Source organism: Haliaeetus albicilla, chromosome W, assembly GCF_947461875.1.
Source record: "Haliaeetus albicilla chromosome W, bHalAlb1.1, whole genome shotgun sequence".
In the NCBI taxonomy this organism is placed as follows: domain Eukaryota; kingdom Metazoa; phylum Chordata; class Aves; order Accipitriformes; family Accipitridae; genus Haliaeetus; species Haliaeetus albicilla.
Window position 1 is genome coordinate 41,183,855 of NC_091515.1, and position 25,248 is coordinate 41,209,102.

Consider the following 25,248-nt stretch of genomic DNA (forward strand, 5'->3'; position numbering starts at 1 on the left):
GCCTTCTTGCTGGCTGGGCATGAGAAGCTGCAAAATCCTTGACTTTAGACTAAACATTACTTAGCAACAACTGAAAACATCAGTGTTATCAACATTCTTCTCATACCTAACTCAAAAACATAGCACTGTACCAGCTACTAGGAAGACAATTAACTCTATCCCAGCTGAAACCAAGACAACAAGGAATTCTTGTTTAAACAAGCCTGAGTAAGAGGGAGAGGGAGGAAGACGACTGTGAATAAAGAAATCCATATATACAGACCACCCACCAAAATCTGCCATCGTTATCTGATTTTGAATGCTATGATTAAATGCATTAACTGGTTTTGATTATACCTAGTAAAGCTAGACAATGCAAGTAATAGATGTTATTTCCAACAATAAGGGCTGTAATTTCAGTGGTTCCTAACATATACACAGATTGCTCTAGTACCAATAAATTCTCAGTACAGGTCTCTGGTTGGCCTTTTTGCACATTTTTCCATCTCTTATATACATATAAGGGGTTACTATGTGTGAGGAAAGACAGATTACAGATGCATCTGAGAAAAGATTGAGCCACTCAAACATTCATTTCTGGACACCCAAATGTACCTACACATAGATTACATATTAATCACCGCCTTAAAAATAACTTTGATCATGATGTCATTCTGAATAATATCAACATGTTCATACATGGATATGTTGAAATTTCATCTGAAACTTTGTCTTTTGTTTTACTTTTTGAAAGCACCATGCATTTGACAACATGGACTTCCTTTTCTGAACTTCTGCTGATTCAGTTTACAGCAAGTCATAAGACATGGCAGCAGGCAAAAAAAAAAAAGATTTTAAAAAAAGATAAATTTAATTTATATTCAAATTGCAGTAACAATTACAGCTGTTGTCTCCACAGATATTCCAAAGGCAACCTACCATGTTCTGATGTGAGAAGTGAGAACAGGCTGAGCAAAATTTGATCAAAGAAAGCAGCACAGCAGCGTGACTAGGATAAAATGACCCATCTCTGTTGGGTTCTTATTAGGAGAGTGGCATTTAGGCTTAAGTAGCTTCTATAAAGCATGGTCACTGCAAAGTCAGACAATGGGAAAATAGGACCTCTATTCTGATTCCTAGCGAAGATCTCCAGTATCCTTTTTGCTGCTTAAGGTATGTTAAATGTTTGAGTTTGGGCCACAGATTATAGAATAGAGTCATAGTATCATAGAATAATAGAATTATTTAGATTGGAAAAGACCCTTAAGATCATTGAGTCCAACCATTAACTTAACACTACCAAGTCCACCACTAAACCATGTCCCTAAGTGCCTCATTGTCGTGGTTTAAGCCCAGCTGGCAACTAAGCAACATGCAGCCGCTTGCTCACTCCTCCCCCCCACCTGTCAGATGGGGAGGACAATCAGAAGAAAAAGGTAAAACAGGACAGTTTAATAGGACAACACAAGGACAGAAGAAGTAATAATAAGAATAATACTAATAAAAGAATGTATAAAGCAAGTGATGCACAATGCAATTGCTCACCACCTGGAACCTGATGCTCAGCCCTTTCCCAAACCACGATCCCTCCTCCCCCTGGCCAGCTCCCCAGTTATATACTGAGCATGACATCATATGGTATCGAATATTCCCTTGGCTAGTTGGGTCAGCTGTCCTGGCTGTGTCCCCTCCCAGCTTCTTGTAAAAATTGACTCTATCCTAGCCAAACCCAGGACATTATCCACCCCTTATTCTATAACATTGTGGTAGGTTGACCCTGGCTGTATGCCAGGTGCCCACCAAAGCCATTCTATCACTCCCCCCTCCTCAGCTGGACAGGGGAGAGAAAATATAACAAAGGTCTCATGGGTCGAGATAAGGACAGGGAGACATCACTCAACCAATTACTGTCAAAGGCAAAACAGACTCCACTTGGGGAAAATTAACTTAATTTATTGCAAATCAACCAGAGTAGGGTAATGAGAAATAAAACCAAATCTCAAAACACCTTCCCCCCACCCCTCCCTTCTTCCTGGGCACAACTTCACTCACGGATTCTCTACCTACCCCCTCAGCAGTGCAGGGGGACGGGGAATGGGGTTTACAGTCAGTTCGTCACATGTTATTTCTGCCGCTTCATCCTCTTCAGGGGCAGGACTCATCACACTCTTCCCCTGCTCCAGCATGGAGTCCCTCCCACAGGAGACAGTCCTCCACAAACTTCTCCAGTGTGGGTCCTTCCCACGGGCTGCAGTTCTTCACAAACTGCTCCAGCATGGGTCCTTTCCACGGTGTGCAGTCCTTCAGGAGCACACTGCTCCAGCGTGGGCCCCCCACGGGGTCACAAGTCCTGCCAGAAAACCTGCTCTGTGGGCTCCTCTCTCCACAGATCCGCAGGTCCTGCCAGGAGCCTGCTCCAGCACGGGCTTCCCTCGGGGTCACAGCCTCCTTCGGGCACCCACCTGCTCCAGCATGGGCTTCCCACGGGGTCACAGCCTCCTTCGGGCACCCACCTGCTCTGGCATGGGGTCCTCCACAGGCTTCAGGTGGATATCTGCTCCACCGTGGACCTCCATGGGCTGCAGGGGGACAACCTGCCTCACCATGGTCTTCACCACGGGCTGCAGGGGAATCTCTGCTCTGGCACGTGGAGCACCTCCTCCCCCTCCTTCTTCACTGACCTTGGTGTCTGCAGAGTTGTTTCTCTTACATGTTCTCACTCCTCTCTGCGGCTGCCGTTTCTGTGTCTGATGCAACTTTTTTTCCTTCTCTAAATATGTTATCACAGAGGCGGTACCACTATCGCTGAGTGGCTCAGCCTTGGCCAGCAGCGTGTCCATCTTAGAGCTGGCTGGTATTGGCTCTGTCAGACATAGGAGAAGCTTCCAGCAGCTTCTCACAGAAGCCACCCCTGTAACCCCCCCCGCTACCAAAACCTTGCCACACAAACCCAACACAACCATCTATGTCATGCCCAGATCCTACACTTTCCAATTAATCACCACCACTTTCCCTGTCTTTGATATATATACACACACAGAGATATCATTCCCTTAGTCTATGGGCTATCCCTCTAACGTGTCCGTTGAGTTCATTTAATCCATGACTTTGGGGCTCCATCTGTTGTAACAGTCTGTCAGGGTAGGAGAGATGGTGTGTGGCATTGGATTGTTGCATGTTGCATCCGGAGCTTGTGGCTGGTGCATTTGGCGTGGGCCATGCCCACGGTCTACAGGTTGAAGACGTTGGTCTTGAGGAGTTGCTGGGCGCCAGTTGCTGAAGCCAGTTCAGGTTTGTATTGGGTCTGGCTGAGATGGAGTTAACTTTCCCCATAGCAGCCCTCATAGTGCTGTGCTCTGTGATGGTAGCTAGAAAGGTGTTGATAACACACCAGTGTTTTGGCTACTGCTGAACAGTGCTTGCACAGCATCAACGCTATCTCTCCAACATTTCCCACCCCCTCACCAGCAGGCTGGGCAGGATCTTGGGAGGGGACATAGCAGCTGACCCAAACTGACCAAACAGATATTCCATACCATATGACATCAGCTCAGCTATAAAAGCTAAGTAAAGGGAAATGGAAAGGGGGTCTTCCGGAGCAACCACTATGAGTAATGAAGCCCTGCTTCCCAGGAAGTGGCCAGACATCGCCTGCTGATGGGAAGTAGAGAATAAAATCTTTTGGTTTCCTTTGCTTTCACACGTGATCTTTGCTTTTATTTTATTAAACTGTCCTTGTCTTGACCCACGAACCTTTCATTATATTTTCTCTCCCCTGTCCAGTTGAGGAAGGGGAGTGATAGAGAGGCTTTGGTGGGCACCTGGCATTCAGCCAGGGTCAACCCACCACAAAGTTCCATCACCGCTGCACTTTGCTCATTTTCATCAAAGTCCATCCTTCAGTGATTTGGGTGATTCTTACTGTAATACCACTGATATGGCTGTCCTGGTTTCAGCTGGGATAGAGTTCATTTTCCTTTAGCAGCTGGTATAGTGCTATGTTTTGGATTTAGTATGAGAAGAATGTTGATAGCACACTGATGTTTTCAGTTGTTGCTGAGTAGTGTTTATACTAAGTCAAGGATTTTTCGGCTTCTCATGCCCAGCCAGCAAGAAGGCCGGAGGGGCACAAGAAGTTGGGAGGGCACACAGCCAGGGCAGCTGACCCAAACTGGCCAACGGGGGTATTCCATACCATGTGACATCATGCCTAGTATATAAACTGGGGGGAGTTGGCCTGGGGGCAGATCGCTGCTCGGGAACTAACTGGGCATCGGTCGGCAAGTGGTGAGCAATTGCATTGTTCATCACTTGTTTTATATATTCCAATCCTTTTATTATTACTATTGTAATTTTATTGTTTTTATTGTTATCATTATTAGTTTCTTCCTTTCTGTTCTATTAAACCGTTCTTATCTCAACCCACGAGTTCTACTTTTTTTCCAGATTCTCTCCCCCATCCCACTGGGTGGGGGGAAATGAGTAAGCGGGCTGTGTGGTGCTTAGTTGCTGGCTGGGGTTAAACCACGACACATTAATATGGCATATAACAACTACAGTATGATGACATACAGTGGCAGGGTTATATAGCAACTAACAGCATACAATTTGATTCATTGGCTATTCTCACCTAAAATCCAGTCCCCTGGAGGCACACATCGGACTTCTCCATCCTTCCACATCACCCACCAAGTGCACCCAGGTCCTTGAGCAAAAGCAGTCCCACAGTGGGTTTGCATTTGCCCAAGGCAGGAGTAACCCAGACTGTCTTCCCTAACACATTTTTTATGTGCACTACAGGGACTTTATCCCCTTCTACAGTATGTAAAAGTTCTGATTGGGCAGGACCACCCCGATTGGCAGATCCTCTGGTGTTGACCTACCAGGTGGCTTTTGCTAAATGTGAATCCCAGTGTTTGAAGGTTCCACCCTCCAATACTGTCAGTGTAGTTTTTAGCAGTCCATTCTGTCATTCAGTTTTCCTGGAGGCTGGTGCATGATAAGGATGTGATGCACCCACTAAATGCCATGCTCTTTGGCCCAGGTGTCTATGAGGTTGTTTCGGAAATGAGTCCCATTGTCTGACTCAGTTCTTTGTGGGGTACCCTTGGCTACTTTGAGTCAGCTGTCCTGGCTGTGCCCCCTCCCAGCTTCTTGTGAAAATTAACTCTATCATCTCAGCTGAACCCAAGACACATATCTACATGTCTTTTAAATAACTCCAGGGATGGTGACTCCACCACTTCCCTGGGCAGCCTGTTCCAATGCCTGACAACCCTTTCGGTGAAGACATTTTTCCTAATATCCAATCTAAACCTCCCCTGCCACAACTTGAGGCCATTTCCTCTCGCCCTATCACTAGTTACTTGACAGAAGAGACCAACACCCACCTCGCTACAACCTCCTTTCAGGTAGTTGTAGAGAGTGATAAGGTCTCCCCTCAGCCTCCTCTTCTCCAGACTAAACAACCCCAGTTCCCTCAGCCGCTCCTCATAAGACTTGTTCTCCAGACCTTCACCAGCTTTGTTGCTCTTCTTTGGACATGCTCCAGCACTTCAGTGTCTTTCTTGTAGTGAGGGGCCCAAAACTGAACACAGTATTCGAGGTGTGGCCTCACCAGTGCCGAGTACAGGGGGACGATCACTTCCCTAGTCCTGCTGGCCACACTATTTCTGATACAAGCCAGGACGCTATTGGCCTTCTTGGCCACCTGGGCACACTGCTGGCTCATATTCTGCCAGCTATCGACCAGCACCCCCAGGTCCTTTTCCGCCGGGCAACTTTCCAGCCACTCTCCCCCAAGCCTATAGCATTGCATGGGGTTGTTGTGATCCAAGTGCAGGACCTGGCACTTAGCCTTGTTGAATCTCATATGATTGGCCTCGGCCCATCGATCCAGCCTGTCCAGATCCCTCTGTAGAGCCTTCCTACCCTCAAGCAGATCATCTTGTCATAGAAAGAGATCAGGTTTGTCAAGCAAGACCTGCGTTTCACAAACCCATGCTGACTGGGCCTGATCACCTTGTTATCCTCTACGTGCTATGTGATATCACTCAAGATGAGCTGCTCTATAACCTTCCCTTGCACCGAGGTCATACTGACAGGCCTGTAGTTCCCCAGATCCTCCTTGCAGCCCTTCTTGTAGATGGGTGTCATCACATTTGCTAACCTCCAGTCAACTGGGACCTCCCCGGTTAGCCAGGACTGCTGATAAATGATGGAAAGTGGCTTGGTGAGCACTTCCACCAGCTCCCTCAGCACCCTTGGGTGGATCCCATCCAGCCCCATGGACTAAGAAGTGGTGTAGCAGGTTGCTAACCATTTTCCCTTAGATTATGAGGGCTTCATTCTGCTCCCTGTCTCTGTCTTCCAGCTCAGCAGACTGGGTACCCCGAGATTTAGATGACATAAATCACTTCTTCCAAAAGAAGTGTTACATTTCAGAAATATTTCACACACTCAAATTGGTCTTTGCCATAATATAAAACAATTCACTGTTATATCCCCTGTAAGAAGAGAGATCTAGGTTTTTGCAAGTCAGCAGAACTAACTACCGTTAACTATTTAGGACTAAAGCTCTAGTTTAAGATGACACAGATATCTGCTCAACTATGCAGCAAACCAATGCCTATATTCTCCTTTACTTTCTCTGTTATTCACTACCAAATTGCCTATTGAGAAGAAAATGGTAAACAAGTTACTAATGTTGGTCATGTATCTGCAATCATGAACACTTTACCATTTAATAGCTTAATGCAGGCATGCTTACATTGCTGAAAACAGCAATAATTGCCTGAGGTATTAAGAAAAAATGCAGCCCTTGCTTCTTCTGGGTAGGTCAGGGACTCAAAGAGAATGTCATTCTATAACAGAGGAAAAATAGCTACTGAAAAAGTACTTTGCCTGCTCTGCACCAAGGTCGGCCAATGCTATAAATCACTTGTGTGTTAAAAACGTGTCAGAGGAGAACTTCCCAGAGCTTTCTTCAGAGCCTTTGCATTCAAAAGAAGCTTTCTTCAGCATCCTTAATATTTCATCTTCCTGAAGGTATATTATCAAAAAAAAAAAAAAAAAGGAAGACAAAGAGACAAAGGGAGAGAAAGCAAATGTATTGGTTTTGTGTGGCAAGGTTTTGGTAGCGGGGGGGGTTACAGGGGTGGCTTCTGTAAGAAGCTGCTGGAAGCTTCCCCTGTGTTCGAGAGAGAGCGAGCCCATACCAGCCGGCTCTAAGACGGACCCGCCGCCGGCCAAGGCCGAGCCAATCAGTGATAGCGGTAACGCCTCTGTGATAACATTTTTAACAAGGAAAAAAAGTTGGGACAGTGAGAAAACAGCCGCCAGAGAGAGGAGTGAGAACATGTAAGAGAAACAAGCCTGCGGACACCAAGGTCAATGCAGAAGGAGGGGGAGGAGATGCTCCAGGCGCTGGAGCGAAGATTCCCCTGCAGCCCGTGGTGAAGACCCTGGTGAGGCAGGCTGTCCCCCTGCAGTCCAGGGAGGTCCACGGTGGGGCAGATATCCACCTGCAGCCCGTGGAGGACCCCACGCCGGAGCAGGTGGGTTCCCGAAGGAGGCTGTGACCCCGTGGGAAGCCCGTGCTGGAGCAGGCTCCTGGCAGGACCTGCGGATCTGTGGAGAGAGGAGCCCACAGAGCAGGTTTTCTGGCAGGACTTGTGACCCCGTGGGGGACCCACACTGGAGCAGTGTGCTCCTGAAGGACTGCACACCGTGGAAAGGACCCATGCTGGAGCAGTTTGTGAAGAACTGCAGCCCGTGGGAATGGCCCACGTTGGAGAAGTTTGTGGAGGACTGTCTCCCGTGGGTGGGACCCCACGCTGGAGCAGGGGAAGAGTGTGATGAGCCCTCCCCCTGAGGAGGTGAAGCGGCAGAAAATAACGTGTGATGACCGTAAACCCCATCCCTGTCCCCCTGTGCCGCTGGGGGGGCTTGGTGGAGAAATCCGGGAGTGAAGTTGTGCCCGGGAAGAAGGGAGGGGTGGAGGGAAGGTGTTTTGAGATTTGGTTTTATTTCTCATTACCCTACTCTGTTTGATTGGCAATAAATTAAGTTAATTTTCCCCAAGTGGAGTCTGTTTTGCCCGTGACGGTAATTGGTGAGTGATGTCTCCCTGTCCTTATCTCGACCCACAAGCCTTTTGTTATATTTTGTCTCCCCTGTCCAGCTGAGGATGGGGGAGTGATAGAACAGCTTCGGTGGGCACCTGGCATCCAGCCAGGGTCAACCCATCTCAGTCTTTTTGGTGGAGAATGCGGGCAGTGTGAGGAATTTGAGATAAGGATAGTAACTGAGAGAGGTAACAGGCAAAACATGGACTGAACGCAGCTAGAGAGTTAAGAGCTGCTTGATGAGTGGGGAATTTTTATTGTTGTAATTGTGGTGAAGGGACGAGGGGTGGATTGTGTGTAAATTGTCCGCTTTTTGTCGGTTTTGTGATGATATTATTTTGATTTTGGTGTGGGGAATTCTTTTTGTTGATGTGAGTGAAGATTTTGTGTGATGAATGTAGATTTTAATGATAGTTCTTAAAAATGTGATACGCAGAGGCGAGGGGTGGAAAGCCGCTTCTTGGGAAGCTGGGGATTGTGGGTTCGAGTCCCATCTGGGTCACCAAAAAGGACTGTGGTGGGTTGACCCTGGTTGGATGCCAGGTGCCCACCAAAGCCGCTCTATCACTCCCCCTCCTCAGCTGGACGGGGGGGGAGAAAATATAACAAAAGGCTCGTGGGTTAAGATAAGGACAGTTTAATAAAGTGATAGCAAAGGTTGCGCGCGTGAAAGCTAAGAAAGAACAAATGATGTTATTCTCTACTTCCCATCAGCAGGCGATGTCTAGCCGCTTCTCGGGAAGCAGGGCTTCAGTACGCGTAGTGGTTGCTCCGGAAGACAAAATGCCCCCCCTTCCATCTCCCTTTACTTAGCTTTTATATCTGAACTGACGTCATATGGTATGGAATATCTGTTTGGTTAGTTTAGGTCAGCTGTCCTGATTGTGTCCCCTCCCAAGAGCTTGCCCTGCCCCATCCTGCCATTGAGGGGGGGCAAAAACGTTGGGGAGACAGCCTTGATGCTGTGCCAGCACTGCTCAGCAGTAGCCAAAGCACTGGTGTGCTATCGACACCTTTCTAGCTACTGATGCAGAGCACAGTGCTATGAGGGCTGCTATGGGGAGTATTAACTCCATCTCAGCCAGACCCAATATAGCAATACATGCTTCAGCACAGAAAATTCACATTTTCTCTCAGAACAGAACAGAACATAAAATTCTCGATATTTTCTCCAACATTTTGTTAAAATTACATTGGGAACAAGTCAGTACAAACTGCTGCTGTAATAATTAATGTGGCAAATGCATTCTCGCTGCTGTCATTGCACTTTGGTTATGGTTTGTAATAGCAGCAAATTGGACAAACCTCAATGAAAGGATTATATTCTTACTTAGGAATGTGATGGTGTAAACTAGAGTACAGTCTACTGGTCTAGACTGCCTTAAGAATTCAAATGTTGCTGGAGACTTGTTTCTGCTTAGTTGCGTACTTGGTTTTTGCACTCAACCTAGTTGGGATGGGGTAGGATATTCTTTTACCCACCAACAGGATGTGAGAGACTCAATGTGTGAGAAACAGAAGGAGCAGAATCAAGGGGAGAAAGCAGTTGGTTATCACCAAGAACTATGGTAAACAGTGATCACATATTGGTTCAGTGAACTGCAGAAGCACTGAACATGGACTTTAATGCTACCACTAACAGTTATTATCATTCACTTTCCATGATGACACCATCTACAAGAGCTAACAAAACAACATAAAAACTTACTTGGAGTGAAAATGCTCGTAAAGCAGGAATAGGGATTAAGGCAGCCATAAAGAAAGCAGTAACATTGCTGATAGATGTAAGGGTTATGCTTGCTCCTGTTCGCTTCAAACATTCACCTGTTCTATCCTGCAAAACAAATGACGTATCGTACAAGTCGTGAATAAGGTGATGTCCTGCAAATGAAGGGGTCATCCTACAGATATAACATGGTAACAGTGAAAACCATTACAAGGAAATTCTGAATACAAGTGTGCATTTGAGAATATGTAAGAGTAAACAATATACTAAGTACACTGTCCAGGAGAAAAGCAGATGACACATGAAGTGCTTACATTTTTTCAGGGTAGCAAACATTATTAAAGCTGACAATGGCTTCAAAAGTCAAAGCTAAATGGATACTGACATTATATCAAATACATCAGTTATTAAGTAGGATGTATTTTGTATCAGTGCAGTCACTTGGTTTTCTCAACATTTTTCAGACAAAATAAGCATGCATTATGTCTTGAAGAAGCATGTAAGAAAAAAACCCCAGGAACCACACAAAAAACCAGACAGAATCAAACACAGGACCCTTTCCCAATGCAGTAGGTTATTTTGAAGCATATGGAGGTTATAGCACAATGACTTTATAGTGCCTGAATGCCGAACCAGCTGGAAAGAGTACATGGAAGACATTGCTTGTACAAAACAAAACTGGCAAATATATATTGCTTTTAAATGATTTGTACTTTGGATATGAAACTTTGGACTGAGAATAAAAAGGTCAATAAAAGGAAAAGATTATAAAAGTGAGGAGGATCTTAGATTTCATAATGTGAATAATGTGAATGTCATGGTTAATTATAAATAAAAGGAAAGAAAACCAGGCCCTAGGACAAAGATCTCTAGAACAAAAGCTTTTTTAAAAAATCATTACTAACTAATTCTAGGTATCATATATTTCCCTATATGAGGCTTTTTCTTTTATTTTATTCTTTTATTTTCCCCCAACTCCCCATTTTGTCATTACCTCAAATGGAATTCTCTTATTCTGCCCTGTTTCACTAAATGCATGTACCAGAAGGAATATATCATCTACACCAACTCCAAGAGCAAGAAAAGGCAAAACCTTGGGGGAGAAACAAAATAAGCAAAAAAACAAGAACATTTTTATATTATTCTTATGATCTACCATGCAGCTAGTCATTAAATGGCTAATCAAAATAACCTTTACACTACACTCTGAACACAAATCCAAGGTTAAAATGAAAATCAATGGGATGCAATACAGCTATTAACTTTCATTCTGAAAGACTGCTGAAGAACTTGCAGTATACCATTTACAGGTACAAAACCTCACTAAAAGTAATTCAAGTTTTTGGTAGGCAAAGAATATCAGATAATATTTCACGTTATTTTCAAAATATTTTCAGGAGTTGAACATCCTGATATATTCAGATGTAAGGACAAAATTTGCAGCTTCTTATATACAACTGGATGCTTGTACTCATATTGGGACACAGAAAAACAAATATCCTAGAATCTACCTAATTAAACAAACTGCAGGATATCTGCCTTTTTCTTTAAAATCGTTTGGCAGCATGTTCTCTTAATTTCTCACAGCGCAAGCTACTAGATAGGAGAAAGACACAAGTAAAAATCTAAAAATCAAAATACTTCCTCAGCTTTTGTTTTTTCTCAAAGATTGATTGAGATGCGTTCATTCACTAACAAAGTTCTTGTAATTTAGCAGCAGACTTGTGGCTCCTTCATACCTGAGTTGTGGCAGCATTAAAGGAAATTCCAATCAATGAGCACAGACCCAATCCTGCAGCCACTGAGAGAGCAACCAAGGCAACTCCTGCCAGCCCCACAGCACCCTGAGACTTGGCACAGTCCCACCGCAGCATTGTTAAACAGGCATAGGTAAGCTGAAAGCAGAGCAGGGATTGGATTAGAATGGATCCTTCTCTATCAGCTATCTCCCCCCAACAACATACACAACTTACAAGCGTTTTTAAACAGAACGGACACATCAGAGATGTTACATAGAGGAATAGGTGACAACCCTGAGGCAGATGTTTACAAACTGCAATTTTTATTTTAAGTATTCTGAAAATGTTCTGGACTGTTGACTGGTAACAAGGCAGCCATTTGAGCCCTGCTATACTACTGGAGTCAATTAAATAAATAGAATTTATTTTCTTACCATTAGTAAGTAGCCACTAGCTACTCTGATAACACTGACATCAGAAAATGACTTTAGAATGTCATCCAGGGTAGTTGTAGTAAAGGAAAGCACCTTCTGAGTAGAGTTTTGTGCAACGCTTTGATGAACAACCTATGGAAAGAAAAATAAAATTTAGTGTGGCTAAAAAAAAGCCCATTATAATCTTCTATAGCACATATCTGAAATCAACGACTTTTGCCTTAATGTTCCTGTTAAACCACACACCCTATACAAGAGATTTCACTGATGCTACATGAAATAAATATTTTTGGTAATTATTTCCTGCAAGATACTGATTATCAAACAAGAATTTGCATCCTTCAGGAAAGGCAACTGCATTCACAGATCATTTAAAACATTTAACTTAACTCCTGAAATGTAAAGGAGGTTTCTTCTTTCCATAACTCTGCCATTGATTTGCTGTTGTATGAGTTTTGCCTTTAATCCAAGGTCCAGCAAACAGTAAAACCTTCATGGCTTCTCATATGTGAATAAGTAAGCAGTTTCTTAATTAAAAAAAAAGAAGAAATCAGCCTTTTTAAATAGTCTGTTACAGCACAAGGATAACTTTAAAACCAGGAGACAACACTCAGTTCTAGTTTAAGCATCTTCCTTGACAAAATACTATAAAAAGCCATGACTAAAGGCAGTGGATCTTAGTAAAAGTTTATAGTAAGACATCTAGGTTATTTTCAATTTTACCTTAACATACATCCGCTGCCAGGCTTCCAGAATTGCTGCTGCCTTATCCTCACTCCAGTTGATATGTGAAACATATTCATACCCCTTGAAGTGCTCATACATTTGCTTAGGAGTCATTAACTGAAACATGGTTTGCAAAGCCTGGGCACTGTAACAGGGAGAGAAGAGAGAGGAGAAAGAGGCATAAAATAAGCATTTTCAGGAAATGATTTTTCACTGCATAAAGGCTCAAATGAGAGCCTAATAGGAGCTTGCATGAGTTCTTGATTTTATAGGCCACATGTTGACATTAAAATTGAACAGAGTATAATTATTCTACTATGCATCTGGTGCAGCTGTACTGGTCTATACAGTATTGAGGCTAAGTCTGTTTTCACTGAAGTTAGTGAGAGTTTTGCCATTATTTTCAATAGCATCAGTTTCAGGAGCAAATCAGTTACAGAGATCACAACTGACAGACAGATTGCTATGAGGAGAACACAGGAACAGTTATTCCTATGAGATCTTGTAAATGCTGTTGGCAATTTGTCATTTGAAGACCTCGGTCTTTTTCATCCCTTGGAGAGAAATGCCAGACTAAACTCCTGACACCTGACAAGCAGCAAAGAATACACAAAAGGCAATAATTATCCATTGTAAATTTCCACAGTATCTAATTGTATCCAACAATTTTAGAAGCTTAAGGAACTATTTTATTTTTCACCAAGAATAAAGTCTTTGGCTATTTGTTAGAAGACACATCTGTGCACTTTTTCAGAATAAATCAAAATTAGTAAGAAATTAAACTTCAATATTTAGCGTCAATGTAAAAAACATCAAAATACATATCAAAAGTTCTACTAAAAATTATCTGTGTTAAATATGCAAGAATTATACTTCTTTTAGTTTAATATAACTTTGGATTCAGTGTATACATCTAAATAATGTTTTTATATGTCCTATTTTTTTAACACAGTTCTATTTCAAGGGGTTTACCCCCCAAAGCCAAGTGTTCCATGACTTCTTCAAGAAGTCTGAAACAAAGGGTTTTATTTTGTCAGTCAAAAAAGTATTCAAGATACAGTGATATAAAGAATATACTTTTCTCTGTATTGACCCTAAACAAACAGTTCAATGGAGATTTTGGAATTCTGAGAAAAGTCAAATGAGTGGGCACATTACCAAAGTTATTTTTCCCCCTTTTTTCCTTTGATCTTATTTCAAAAACACAATCAAAGTTGTTCAGTGTTTTAAATACTGTTCAATGCTTTATACATACACTCTAAACAACAAAGTTGCCAGGAAAAAAAATATTTCTGAGCAATGTACACTGTCATTTTTAGATTAGAAGCAGGCAGCAATGACACCTCCTTAAATTTAAACAACTGTCTAGTCACTCTTAAATTCTGTCCTCATCAGGGATGTCCTCCTAGACCAGGGTTCATAATACGCATAATTCACAGATTCTGAAAGGCAGTTGATTTTGCATGGTCTGGCCCCCTGCCAAAAAAACCCCAAACCCTAACAAAGAAAAATTTTAAAATTTTCTGTAAACATTTGTTTGCTTACCTGACAAGTTTACCAGAACTATTCTTGACTGTACCACCTATAATCAATTCCTCCTGCCAATGCATGTATTTTCTTGACAGTCCATAGCATCCACCGCTCAAAACAAGAGCCACATCAAGAGGCTAGAAAAAAGTTTTAAAGAAGCAATTCATCAGTTGCACAACTTCAGACAAACTCATATCCTAAATCAACACCTAGTATACTGAAATAACAGATATTGAAGATCATCTAGGAAGTCTACAAAGAGAAATGTGTTCAACAAATGGAGTAGACAAACTAGCCCAATACTTGTTCACCAAACAGCAACTTCTCCAAAGCCTAGTGTGACTGAGAAAGGGATATATAAAGTTGGGTCAACAAAACTGGCCCTACTTGAAGGAAGACCTTGCTGCACGGTGTCAGTGTAGAGAGGCAGCCCTATTCCAGGAGTGACTGCATCTGCCTGAGGCATGTTGCCTGCTGAAATGGTGTGTCACCACATTGCCACACCCAGACAGTAGCTGAGAACTGTAATCTCACTCTAAATATGTGTGATTAATATTGCATCACAGGCTGAGGGAAAGTTAGTGACTCTGGGCTAATGGTATATAATAGGAACCAAATAATGAAATCACTGAAGAACATAAAATATATATTACTTGGAAGGGAATGGTACCCTTTTCTCTCACCACACATACAGAGCTTCCCTTGAAAAGATCTATACAAAGATAAGCAAACTTACTTTGGTGGAATTTTTGTTGGGAGCTGTGATTGGACAATCAGGATCAGCAGGATTCAGACAAGGTCGATCCATATAACCATGACCAACCTTTGCTTTATTCAGCATTTCTTCCCATCTCTCCACTTGGTAGTTTATTTTCTTTAACTCTTCTAAGAATTCTAAGGGGTCAAAGTTGATCCACTGCAAAGGAGGTTTCCCTCTGTAAAAGAAATCAGGGAAAAATTACAAAAAAAGACAAAATAAGTACTGAAACATAATTTTTAAATTTGTATTTGCACAAATGATGAAGTTGTTTTCTGTTACAAGCTACAACCCTTTCTGGTAAGGTTGTTTCATAAAATGAAATGCATGTTTTAATTATATTTGTTTATGTATACTTTTCTTGTAGCCCTGTGGTGATTTTAACAAAAACAGTCAGTACTTACATACCAATTTACTGTATGAAAGGGAATATTCACATGTTAAAAATGCTTTCATTTACAAACCAAGTAAAACAAACCATGAAGCACATAAATAACAAAAAAGCAACCAACTGCTGCTTCAAATAATTTGGAGGGAGGGGAGAGGGAAAGAAGGGAAGGCTGAGGAAAGAAATCCTTTCACATAGTATCAGATTACTTCTTGCTAGTCTAATAATCATCTTGCAAATGTAATCAATCAATATAGCTGATCTTTGTTTATCTATAACAATTCTGTGCTCCTGCAAATGCCCTGGCTGCTTGACTATCAACCATCAAGCTTTCCTGCTACCATGGCTGTCATCACTATCACTGTCACGTCTCCCACCCCTCACTTTTGAATTTGTGATGTTGACAAACTACAAAGGCTTTTAGCTGCCTTATTTTGTGATTCAAACCACACTGTATCTGCTTAACCAGGCTTAATTCTTTATTTGCAATCTCCCAACCAGAAAATGCAACCCCCCTTATTTCCCTACCTAAAACTGTACACTAAACATTAGGAGATAGCCATTGCAAATTGCTTTCAGAGCCATATGCAAACCAGGACAGAAACAATAACTAACTCAAATGCTAACTCTTGCATAATTAACAGAAAATGTCTGCACATATTAACAATTAACTCTTTGAATGATCCAGGGCATATAATATCACACTTGCAAATTGTGAGAAACCACCCATAAAGGATATATTTGGTTTCTTTAATGATCTCATAAACAAAGGATTTTAGTTTTATTCTTTAGGAAGACTTGAGTTTTTTCCCAAGAGACCTACATTTTCTTAGAAATAAAATTAATTCCCAGCCAATGTTTTTGTAGTTTGGGGGGGATAAAAAAAAAAAAAAAGTTTATTTCCAAAAAAGCTTGAATTCAGAATTTATATTTCCTTTTGCATGCTAGCAGAACAAGAAAAGTAATGACACAGGACTTAAATTGATGCATACAAATAATCTTTTAGAAACAGAAAAATCTTTGTTCAATTAAATAAAAAATCCATGTGCATTTTCTGCAAAGACATTACAATTTATTTTTTATTTTTTGGTTAAATCAGAATCTGAATAAGCAATGGGATGCAACTCAAAATCATGCATCATTTTACTATTAAAATCAGACAGACTGGAAAGTTATAAAACCAGCATGCTTACAATAGATAGGCAGTTCCTGACTGTAGCTTTGCTCCCTCCCAGAAGCAGTCCAAAGGAGTGATAATTAAACAAGGATAAAGATATTCTATGATCTGTCAAAGTCAGAAAGGGGAAAAAAAACACAGTTAGACTACAATATAATCTAAACAACACAAGCTGAATCATGAGACTATAAAATGGTTATTAACCAAATGCCTGTTATACCTACCTGGTCCATGTAACCTGCTTCTGTGATGAGTTCTCCTGATTTATAACATAAGTGTTCCAATTTCCATTGTCTGTAATAAATATAAAGAACGAGTATTTTTTTCTTTCACAGTTACTGAAAATTTATTTTTAAAATGTAACATACATTAAAATTGCAACTCACATAGACATGGTGGCCTCAAGTAGTGAATCACTGAGAAAGACAAAACTAGAAATATTTATTTCATTTATGCTAAACAGTCTCTGTAAATTAAAAATAATGGAGCTACTTTTGGATTAATAGGCTAGTTGACACAACTAAAAGGGACAGAAATGTGGCTTTATATAAATGAGACCACTTGTGACTTAAGATAGCACTCAGTGACACAAGAGAGAAGTCAGCTTCAGGCTCAGACTAGCTCTGACTCATGCACGTAGGAGAAAAGAAACCATTAGAATTTCTGTTTTCCTTGTTCAACTGTATTACAATTTCCACTGTAGTGGCTTATAGCACCTTAGACAAGGCAGGAGCTGGGTAAAAGATAATTGGAGTCTAGGTATTAGTTCATTTAGGCATCAGTTAGATGTGCTGAAATCATGTAAGTAGTAACCCTGGAGGAACCACTTGTCATGGAGAGATCTCACTAGCCCAAAGCTGGTGCCTTGTTAAGGTGCACTTTTAGTATTTTTATTGTTGGACAACTCCTGCTTTTCGGACAACTCCCAACCCTCAGTATGTATACACAGACACTCTGAAGGCCAACTCTACTATGATTGCATCTATGTTATTAAATAGCCCAGTAATTCCACCCACTGCCATTTCTCTTCCATTTGCATTTTCCCTTTAAACCCAAATTACTGGAAGGCTTTTCATTGTTAGGAATCCCATCAATAAAGTCCTATTTTTAAGAGCACAGTTATCATTCCTTTACCAAGAAAAATGCTGGACACTGTTAGCACTGCTCATAAGGGTACATTTTCAGAATCTCATCCAACACCTCTTATACCATTTTATTTGTTAAAAAGTCAACTAGTCACTGCTATCATGCCACAATTTCAAGCATCAGTAATTAGTGACATTCAAATCAAAACACAGTTCTAAGGGAAAGGTTCTGAAGTGCTATCCATTAAAAATATATGCAAGGAAACATCTGTCCACTTTCTAGCTGTTACAGATGATCAAGAAAACTTTTGCTTTTCTCCTTACCTGTTGTACATATAAACATCTACTCTGCTGGCCTGAAGTGCAGAGTCAAGGTGCTGTCTGAGTGCTTCTATTGTTAGTACATTAGCACCATCTTCCTGTGGAGTCTGAATCATGAGCTGGGGGTTAAACATGGCCTCTTCTCCAATCTTCTGCCGTGTGTAATTTAATTCCCGACTCACTCGTCCACCAACTGATGGATAAATATTAATAGCTTTGTATTAGCTAATAACAGCTTATTCTGGATTCATATGATGAGCACTCTCTGGTCAGAAAATCTTTACTATGTGCATGGAACATTCTACCTCAAATTGATTACAGTGTAGCTCTTAATCTAATATCAAATTTATTTTAGTAACAGTGTAACAAAAAACATATTCCCCATTAAAAAAATGCCATTGTCCCTACTGCACTAAAACACTGATGTACAAATTGGAGCCTCTTAAACAACATGGTTTTTTCTGTATTAGAACCAATATTCCTTATATATAAAAAAACCACAACCTTTTCCTTGCAGACCAGACCAAATACTCTCATGTTACAATTTCTTTCACTTGTATAAATAGTCTGCTCCAGTAGCACATTTCAAGATAAATGGCTTCAATTTACACTCTTCTAAATAATTTGGCAAAGGCAGAAGGGGGATGTTTCTCTTCAGTTAAAAAAGGGGAAGAGGGAAAGAGTAACTGAGCATGAGTACTTCTTTCAGCCTTATATAAAGTGAAAAAATATTAAATTCACATGAAAAGGTGCAGTCCTGAGTGCAACAGAGTGTAGCAGAAAGGACCATCTACAAACAATTTGCCCTAGTGGTCCAGTACCTGCATAACATGGTGTGATGCAGGGGATAATTCATACACAACATCTGTTTCTAAACCCACATGAGCTGAGCAGGTGTGCTCCATATCAAAACATGGATTAAAAAAAAGAAAAAGGCAGAGAGAGACTGCAAAGGAGACAGGCTCTAGAGGGAGCCATGTTCAACTTGCCTTGCCAGAGAAAATTACATAATGGAAAATTATCTTCCCACTTACAAAAAAGCATTCAGCTAGAGTATATATACTTTACATAACCTCCCCTATAGTCTCTCTAGAAAATGCATGTGGGAGAGGGTTCAATTAATTCAGCCCATTAGCTGAATCAAGACCGCATCCAGATGAGGAGGACAAGAACACCACCAATATGTTTCCATCCCTTACAATTTATTAACTTTATTACTCTGCTAGGTCCAAGCTACAGACCTGGTCTAATTTGTTACATTTTCTTCAGTTCTAGTCACCTTGGCACTGGTGATCTGAATTACTGTCAAAGTTCAGTTCTGCAACAGTGGGAATAGAAACTATACATGTAAATCTCTCTTAGACCACGTAATGGAAGACTGATCTGTAACCAGTCGGCAGTGTGAGAGACGACATTCTCAAGTCTGAACAAGCCTAGGACATACTTTTACAATCAGTTGGACCCTCACTCTACCTGTAACCCCCCTGGGGCTAATGGGACCATCAGGCAAGAAGCTAGGCCCCAGCATGGATAAAGCTGTCAGAATCCCTCAACAATTATAGTCATTCTGGCACAAAGCATCACTTAATTTTTAGTTCAAGAATTCTTTGAAGAAATAAGTATTTCTACAACACACTCCAACCATTTTCTCAGCCTGTCATATGTGGCACTACCTCCTTCATATCATGTAACAATGATCAGCTCACAGTAACAAAAAATAAAAAGCAAAGTATAAATTCCATACCTAGATTCCCCTTATAACTTATTAACATCCTTCTTATTACAGTGACAGGATATACAATAAATAAGACTGCATATGCATGGTAACAAAAAAGCTATTGTTAATTTATATCAATAATTAAACCCTAAAACCACTTAGACTTTGCCTCAAGTGTTTGAGTATATGCACGTTAATCACAACTAAATGCAAATTCAAATCAAATAGCATACTCCATATCAAATGATCATTCTAGATTGAAAGTTACTTCACAAACCCATATATCAGATTTGTTGTACTGCTGCTGTGTTGAAAGAAGTGATTGTCCCACTATGTTCAGCACTGGTGTGGCTTCACCTCGAGTACTGTGTGCAGTTTTGGGCTCCACAATATAAGGATATAAAAATATTAGAATGTGTCCAAAGGAGGGCAACAAAGATGGTGAAAGGACTAGAGGGCATGACTTATGAGGAGCGGCTGAGGATAGGTTTGTTCAGCTTAGAGAAGAGGAGACTGAGGGGTGAGCTCATTGCTGTCTACAACTTCCTCATGAGGGGGAGTGGAGAGGGAGGTGCTGATCTCTTCTCTCTAGTGTCCAGTGATAGGATGCAAGCTTAAAGCTGCATCAGGGTAAGTTCAGATTGGATATTAGGAAAAAGTTCTTCACTGAGTGGGTGGTCAAGCACTGGAACAAGCTCCCCAGGGAAGTGGTCATGGCCCCAAGCCTGCTGGTGTTCAACAAGCATTTGGACAATGCTCTTAGATATACGGTTTAACATTTAGGTTGCCCTGGGTGGAGTTAGGAGTCGGATACAATGATCCTCATGGGTCCCTTCCAACTCAGGATATTCTATGATTCTATGACTTATAAAATTCCAATTTCATTCATGAGGCTGATGTTCATGTCCACTGCTGTCTTTCTCCACCAGCCAGTACTCTATGATATGCTAATAAATTTTGCTTTGTCTTACAGGGACAAAGCAGTAGGGATAGGGGAGCACACGTATTCTAATCTATATGTCTTGGAACAAAAGCTTGCTTTTGCAGTTCTTTATATTGCAAGTACTTCAGAACACAAAATGTCGCTTTCTCTTTTTTTTGTTTAAATGCTACCCAAGGCAATAAAGACCCAATTGGATGAGGACTTTGGAGTCAACCATAAACATCTACTCACACTACTATACTCTCTCCCATTCCACTCACACTTCACTTTTGAATTTAACTAGGACTTGAACCAACAGATCAAACCATGCAAGACAAAGGGCAGCATTCCTATCTGCTGAAAGTGACCAATTGTTTATTATCAAAACAAATGATTGCTTCAGAGAGGGGTGCCTCTCTGAAGTACATATACACTAATTCATGCAGCATGGTGTGAGAGACTGAAAGAGTTAATGTCTCAAACACTGTGGTGGGGCAAGTTCTGCATAACAACAAACAGTGCAGAGCAGCTGAGAAGCCAGTTAGCAACAGGGCAGGGAGGGCATGCTGGAGGGTGCACAGTTCCGTGTTCCGTGTTCTGATACGCTGAGCAGGGCAGCTCACCATATACGGCCAAAGGTCATATAAAGTTTATTTGAGGAAGGGGCTCAAGGCCGCTGGAGGAACCCTTCGCAACCACCAACCCCCAATGGCACCTGCACACAAGATTGAGAGTTACATAAGTACTTACGGGCGGTGTACAGAAGACCAAGAGGAGTGTGATTGACGTGAGAAAAGGCAGGAACCGGGCTATAAAAGATGCTGAATGCCAGGTGCCCACCAAAGCCATTCTATCACTCCCCCCTCCTCAGCTGGACAGGGGAGAGAAAATATAACAAAGGGCTCATGGGTCGAGATAAGGACAGGAGAGATAACTCACCAATTACCGTCACAGGCAAAACAGACTCCACTTGGGGAAAATGAACTCAATTTATTACAAATCAACCAGAGTAGGGTAATGAGAAACAAAACCAAATCTCAAAACACCTTCCCTCCACCCCTCCCTTCTTCCCAGGCACAGCTTCACTCCCGGATTCTCTACCTACCCCCTCAGTGGTGCAGGGGGATGGGGAATGGGGTTTACGGTCAGTTCATCACATGTTATTTTCTGCCACTTCATCCTCCTCAGGGGCAGGACTCCTCACACTCTTCCCCTGCTCCAGCGTGGGGCCCCTCCCATGGGAGACAGTCCTCCACGAACTTCTCCAGTGTGGGTCCTTCCCACGGGCTGCAGTTCTTCATGAACTGCTCCAGCATGGGTCCCTTCCACGGCATGCAGTCCTTCAGGAGCACACTGCTCCAGCGTGGGTCCCCCATGGGGTCACAAGTCCTGCCAGAAAACCTACTCCGTGGGCTCTTCTCTCCACAGATCTGTAGGTCCTGCCAGGAGCCTGCTCCAGCATGGGCTTCCCACGGGGTCACAGCCTCCTTCGGGCACCCACCTGCTCCACCATGGACCTCCATGGGCTGCAGGGGGACAGCCTGCCTCACCATGGTCTTCACCATGGGCTGCAGGGGAATCTCCACTCTGGTGCCTGGAGCACCTCCTCCCCCTCCTTCTTCACTGACCTTGGTGTCGGCAGGGTTGTTTCTCTTACATGTTCTCACTCCTCTCTCCAGCTTCAGTTTCTGTTCTGCCGCAAGTTTTTTTTTTTCCCTTCTCTAAATATGTTATCACAGAGGCAGTACCACTATTGCTGATTGGCTCAGCCTTGGCCGACGGCGGGTCCATCTTAGAGCCGGTTGGTATTGGCTCTGTCGGACACAGGGGAAACTTCCAGCAGCTTCTCACAGAAGCCACCCCTGTAACCCCCTGCTACCAAAAACCTTGCCACACAAACCCAATACAGTTTCATTTCACCTTAATTTAGCCCGAGGGAATTCCGAACTCACCACAATCCCTCTCTGGTCTGTCCAGCCCCGGTCGTGACACATGGGGAACACGAGGATTTAGAAATCTGTGTGCATTTGCAGGGCTATGATCTAGAGATACATACACACAGCTAGAAGCAGCCTCACATTCACAGACCCTGGTCCTCATGGGGGACTTCAACCACCCTGATATCTGCTGGAGGGACAACACAGAAGGGCATAAGCAAACCAGGAGGTTCCTGGACTGCATCGACAACAACTTCCTGATCCAAGTGACAGAGGAGCTGACAAGGAGAGGGGCTCTGCTGGACCTCATACTCACCAATAAGGAGAGGCTCATTAGGGATATGAAGGCTGAAGGCAGCCTTGGCTGCAGCAACCATGAGATGGTGGAGTTTAGGATCCTGAGGGGAGGGAGAAGAGCAAAAAGCAAGATCACAACCTTGGACATCAGGAGAGCAGACTTTGGCCTGTTCAGGGATCTACTTGGTAGAGTCCCATGGGATAAGACCCTGAAGGGGAGAGAGGCCTAAGAAAGCTGGTTAATAATGAAGGATCACCTCCTCCAAGCTCAAGAGCAGTCCATCCCAACAAAGAGGAAATCAGGCAAAAACGCCAGGAGGCCTGCATGGATAGACAAGGACCTCCTGGCAACAATCAAACAGAAAGCATACAAAGGGTGGAAGCAGGGACAGGTAACTTGGGAGGAACACAGAACACTGTCCAAGCATCCAGAGATGAAGTTAGGAAATTCAAAGACTACCTGGAATTGAATCTGCTGAGGGATGTCAAAGACAACAAGAAGGGCTGCTATAAGTACATAGATAACAAAAAGAAGAGTAGAGAAATTGTGGGCCTGCTGCTGAATGAGACAGGGGACCAGGTGACACAGGACATGAAAAAGGCTGAGGTAACAAATGCCTCCTTTGCTTCAGTGTTTACTAGCAAGACAAGCCTTCAAGAATCCCAGATACCAGGGGAAAAGTGTGGGGCAAGGAATACTTACCAGTGGTGGAAGAGAATCAGGTCAGAGAATACTTAAGCAAACTAGACATACAAGAAAGTTATCAGGAGTAGTCAGCATGGATTCACAAAGTGGAAGTCATGCTTGACCACCCTGATAACCTTCTACAATGAAATGACTGGCCTGGTAGACAAGGGGAGATATTATCTACCTTGACTTGAGAAAGGCCTTCGACACTGTCTCCCATAAGATTGTCATAGAGAAGCTGATGAAGTATGGGCTGGATGAGCAGACAGCAAGGTGGGTTGGAAAACGGCCAAATGGCGGGGCCCAGAGGGTGGTGATCAGTGCCACAAAGTCTAGTTGGAGGCCAGTAACTAGAGATGTACCCCAGGGGTCAATATACTTGTCACGATCCGGACTGGACAGACCAGGGAGTCGAGTTGAGTTCCGAATTCCCTCAGGCTAAATTAAGGTGAAACGACACCAAACAATCAGTTAAACATTTTATTCATGGCAGAAGCAAACTGAACTTGGAAGGCATAACAGCAGGTGGTGTGATTTCTCACAACAGGAATTGGCATGGAAAAACCTCAGTGACCCATGTAACCCATGGTAACCACATATACATCAATTCAGGGAATAAGGGGATCCCTCCTGTTGAGTCAGGAGGTTCAGAGCAGACCCCCTGGCTTTCTAGACTCCTCCTCAGAGAGGAGCCTAGGGGCAGTGATATAGAGAACAAACTGCTAATTGCTTAATGATTGTCTCTCTGTAACTTTACATACCAAAGACTGGTGTTTGTCAAGGATTAAGCCTGTCAGAGACTGGTACTTGGGAGTGATGAACAAGAAGGAGCCATGAACAATCACAAAACTTAATTAAATGTTTGATGAATTTACGATCTTGTCGAGAAGGCACAAGTAGAGGCCTTGCTTGAATAGATAGGGCCAGAAAAGATAAGAACTCCTGCCTTTGTTCTTGTCCTTGTAGATAATTTAGCTTAAACTAACCATATGGTTCTACACCACTAATGAAAACTTAGATAATAAGAGCACTAACAAGCACTGATGTATCAAAACATGTAAAAGACCATACTGCGCAGAATCACCTGAGGAGGGTCAAATAGCGGACAAATGAGGAAGACTATGGAAGACCACCAGAGGACTCCTGAAGACCACCAGAGACCTTCAATGCGCCTGCGTAAAGGACATTTGCATATGCTAATAGTTTCCCGGAAAACTAATGAATATGTATAACATTTCTCAGAAATCTAGTGAATATGTATGTAGAACATGTACTTAACCTGCACAATTAGACCCGTGAGACCGGGAACCAAAGGAACCTTAGTAGATATAGTAGATATATGGATGTAGATAGGGATTGTCTAATAATTATCTAGCTTATAATGAAGTTAAAGGAGTTTCAATAGAGGTAGACATGGCCCAAGGGGATGAGAAGTGATGTTTAACGCTTGCATTGTTGAGGCTGGCTGGGACAGGAGATAGTCCCTGATAAGAAGCAGCAGTCGACTCCAACAACCAGCCAAGACCGACCTCGTGATTTGGACAAATGCCAAGGAGAGACTACAGCCTTCATCTTCACGACCACCAGACCACCACCATAAGGAGGCACTGCGCAAGCGCAGTTGAGAGGAGACTATGGAAATGACTTCCTAGAGCTAATTTTAATATGAAGCGGGGATAGGTAATGCCTATGTATAGGC

General features: G+C 42.5%; 1 protein-coding gene across 1 annotated transcript in view; it reads right to left on the reverse strand.

The window, feature by feature from the left end:
- The window catches only part of LOC138683377 (protein patched homolog 1-like), a 98,092-nt gene that overhangs the window by 48,482 nt on the left and 24,362 nt on the right, over window positions 1-25,248 (reverse strand). Inside the window, exons 3-12 of the mRNA XM_069775097.1 lie at window positions 17,992-18,181; window positions 16,807-16,876; window positions 16,599-16,690; window positions 14,997-15,195; window positions 14,276-14,397; window positions 12,728-12,875; window positions 12,005-12,136; window positions 11,571-11,726; window positions 10,826-10,924; window positions 9,814-9,939 (exon numbers count right to left, since the gene is read on the reverse strand). Coding sequence (XP_069631198.1) covers window positions 9,814-9,939; window positions 10,826-10,924; window positions 11,571-11,726; window positions 12,005-12,136; window positions 12,728-12,875; window positions 14,276-14,397; window positions 14,997-15,195; window positions 16,599-16,690; window positions 16,807-16,876; window positions 17,992-18,181 — 1,334 coding nt within the window. The remainder of the gene's footprint in view (window positions 1-9,813; window positions 9,940-10,825; window positions 10,925-11,570; window positions 11,727-12,004; window positions 12,137-12,727; window positions 12,876-14,275; window positions 14,398-14,996; window positions 15,196-16,598; window positions 16,691-16,806; window positions 16,877-17,991; window positions 18,182-25,248) is intronic.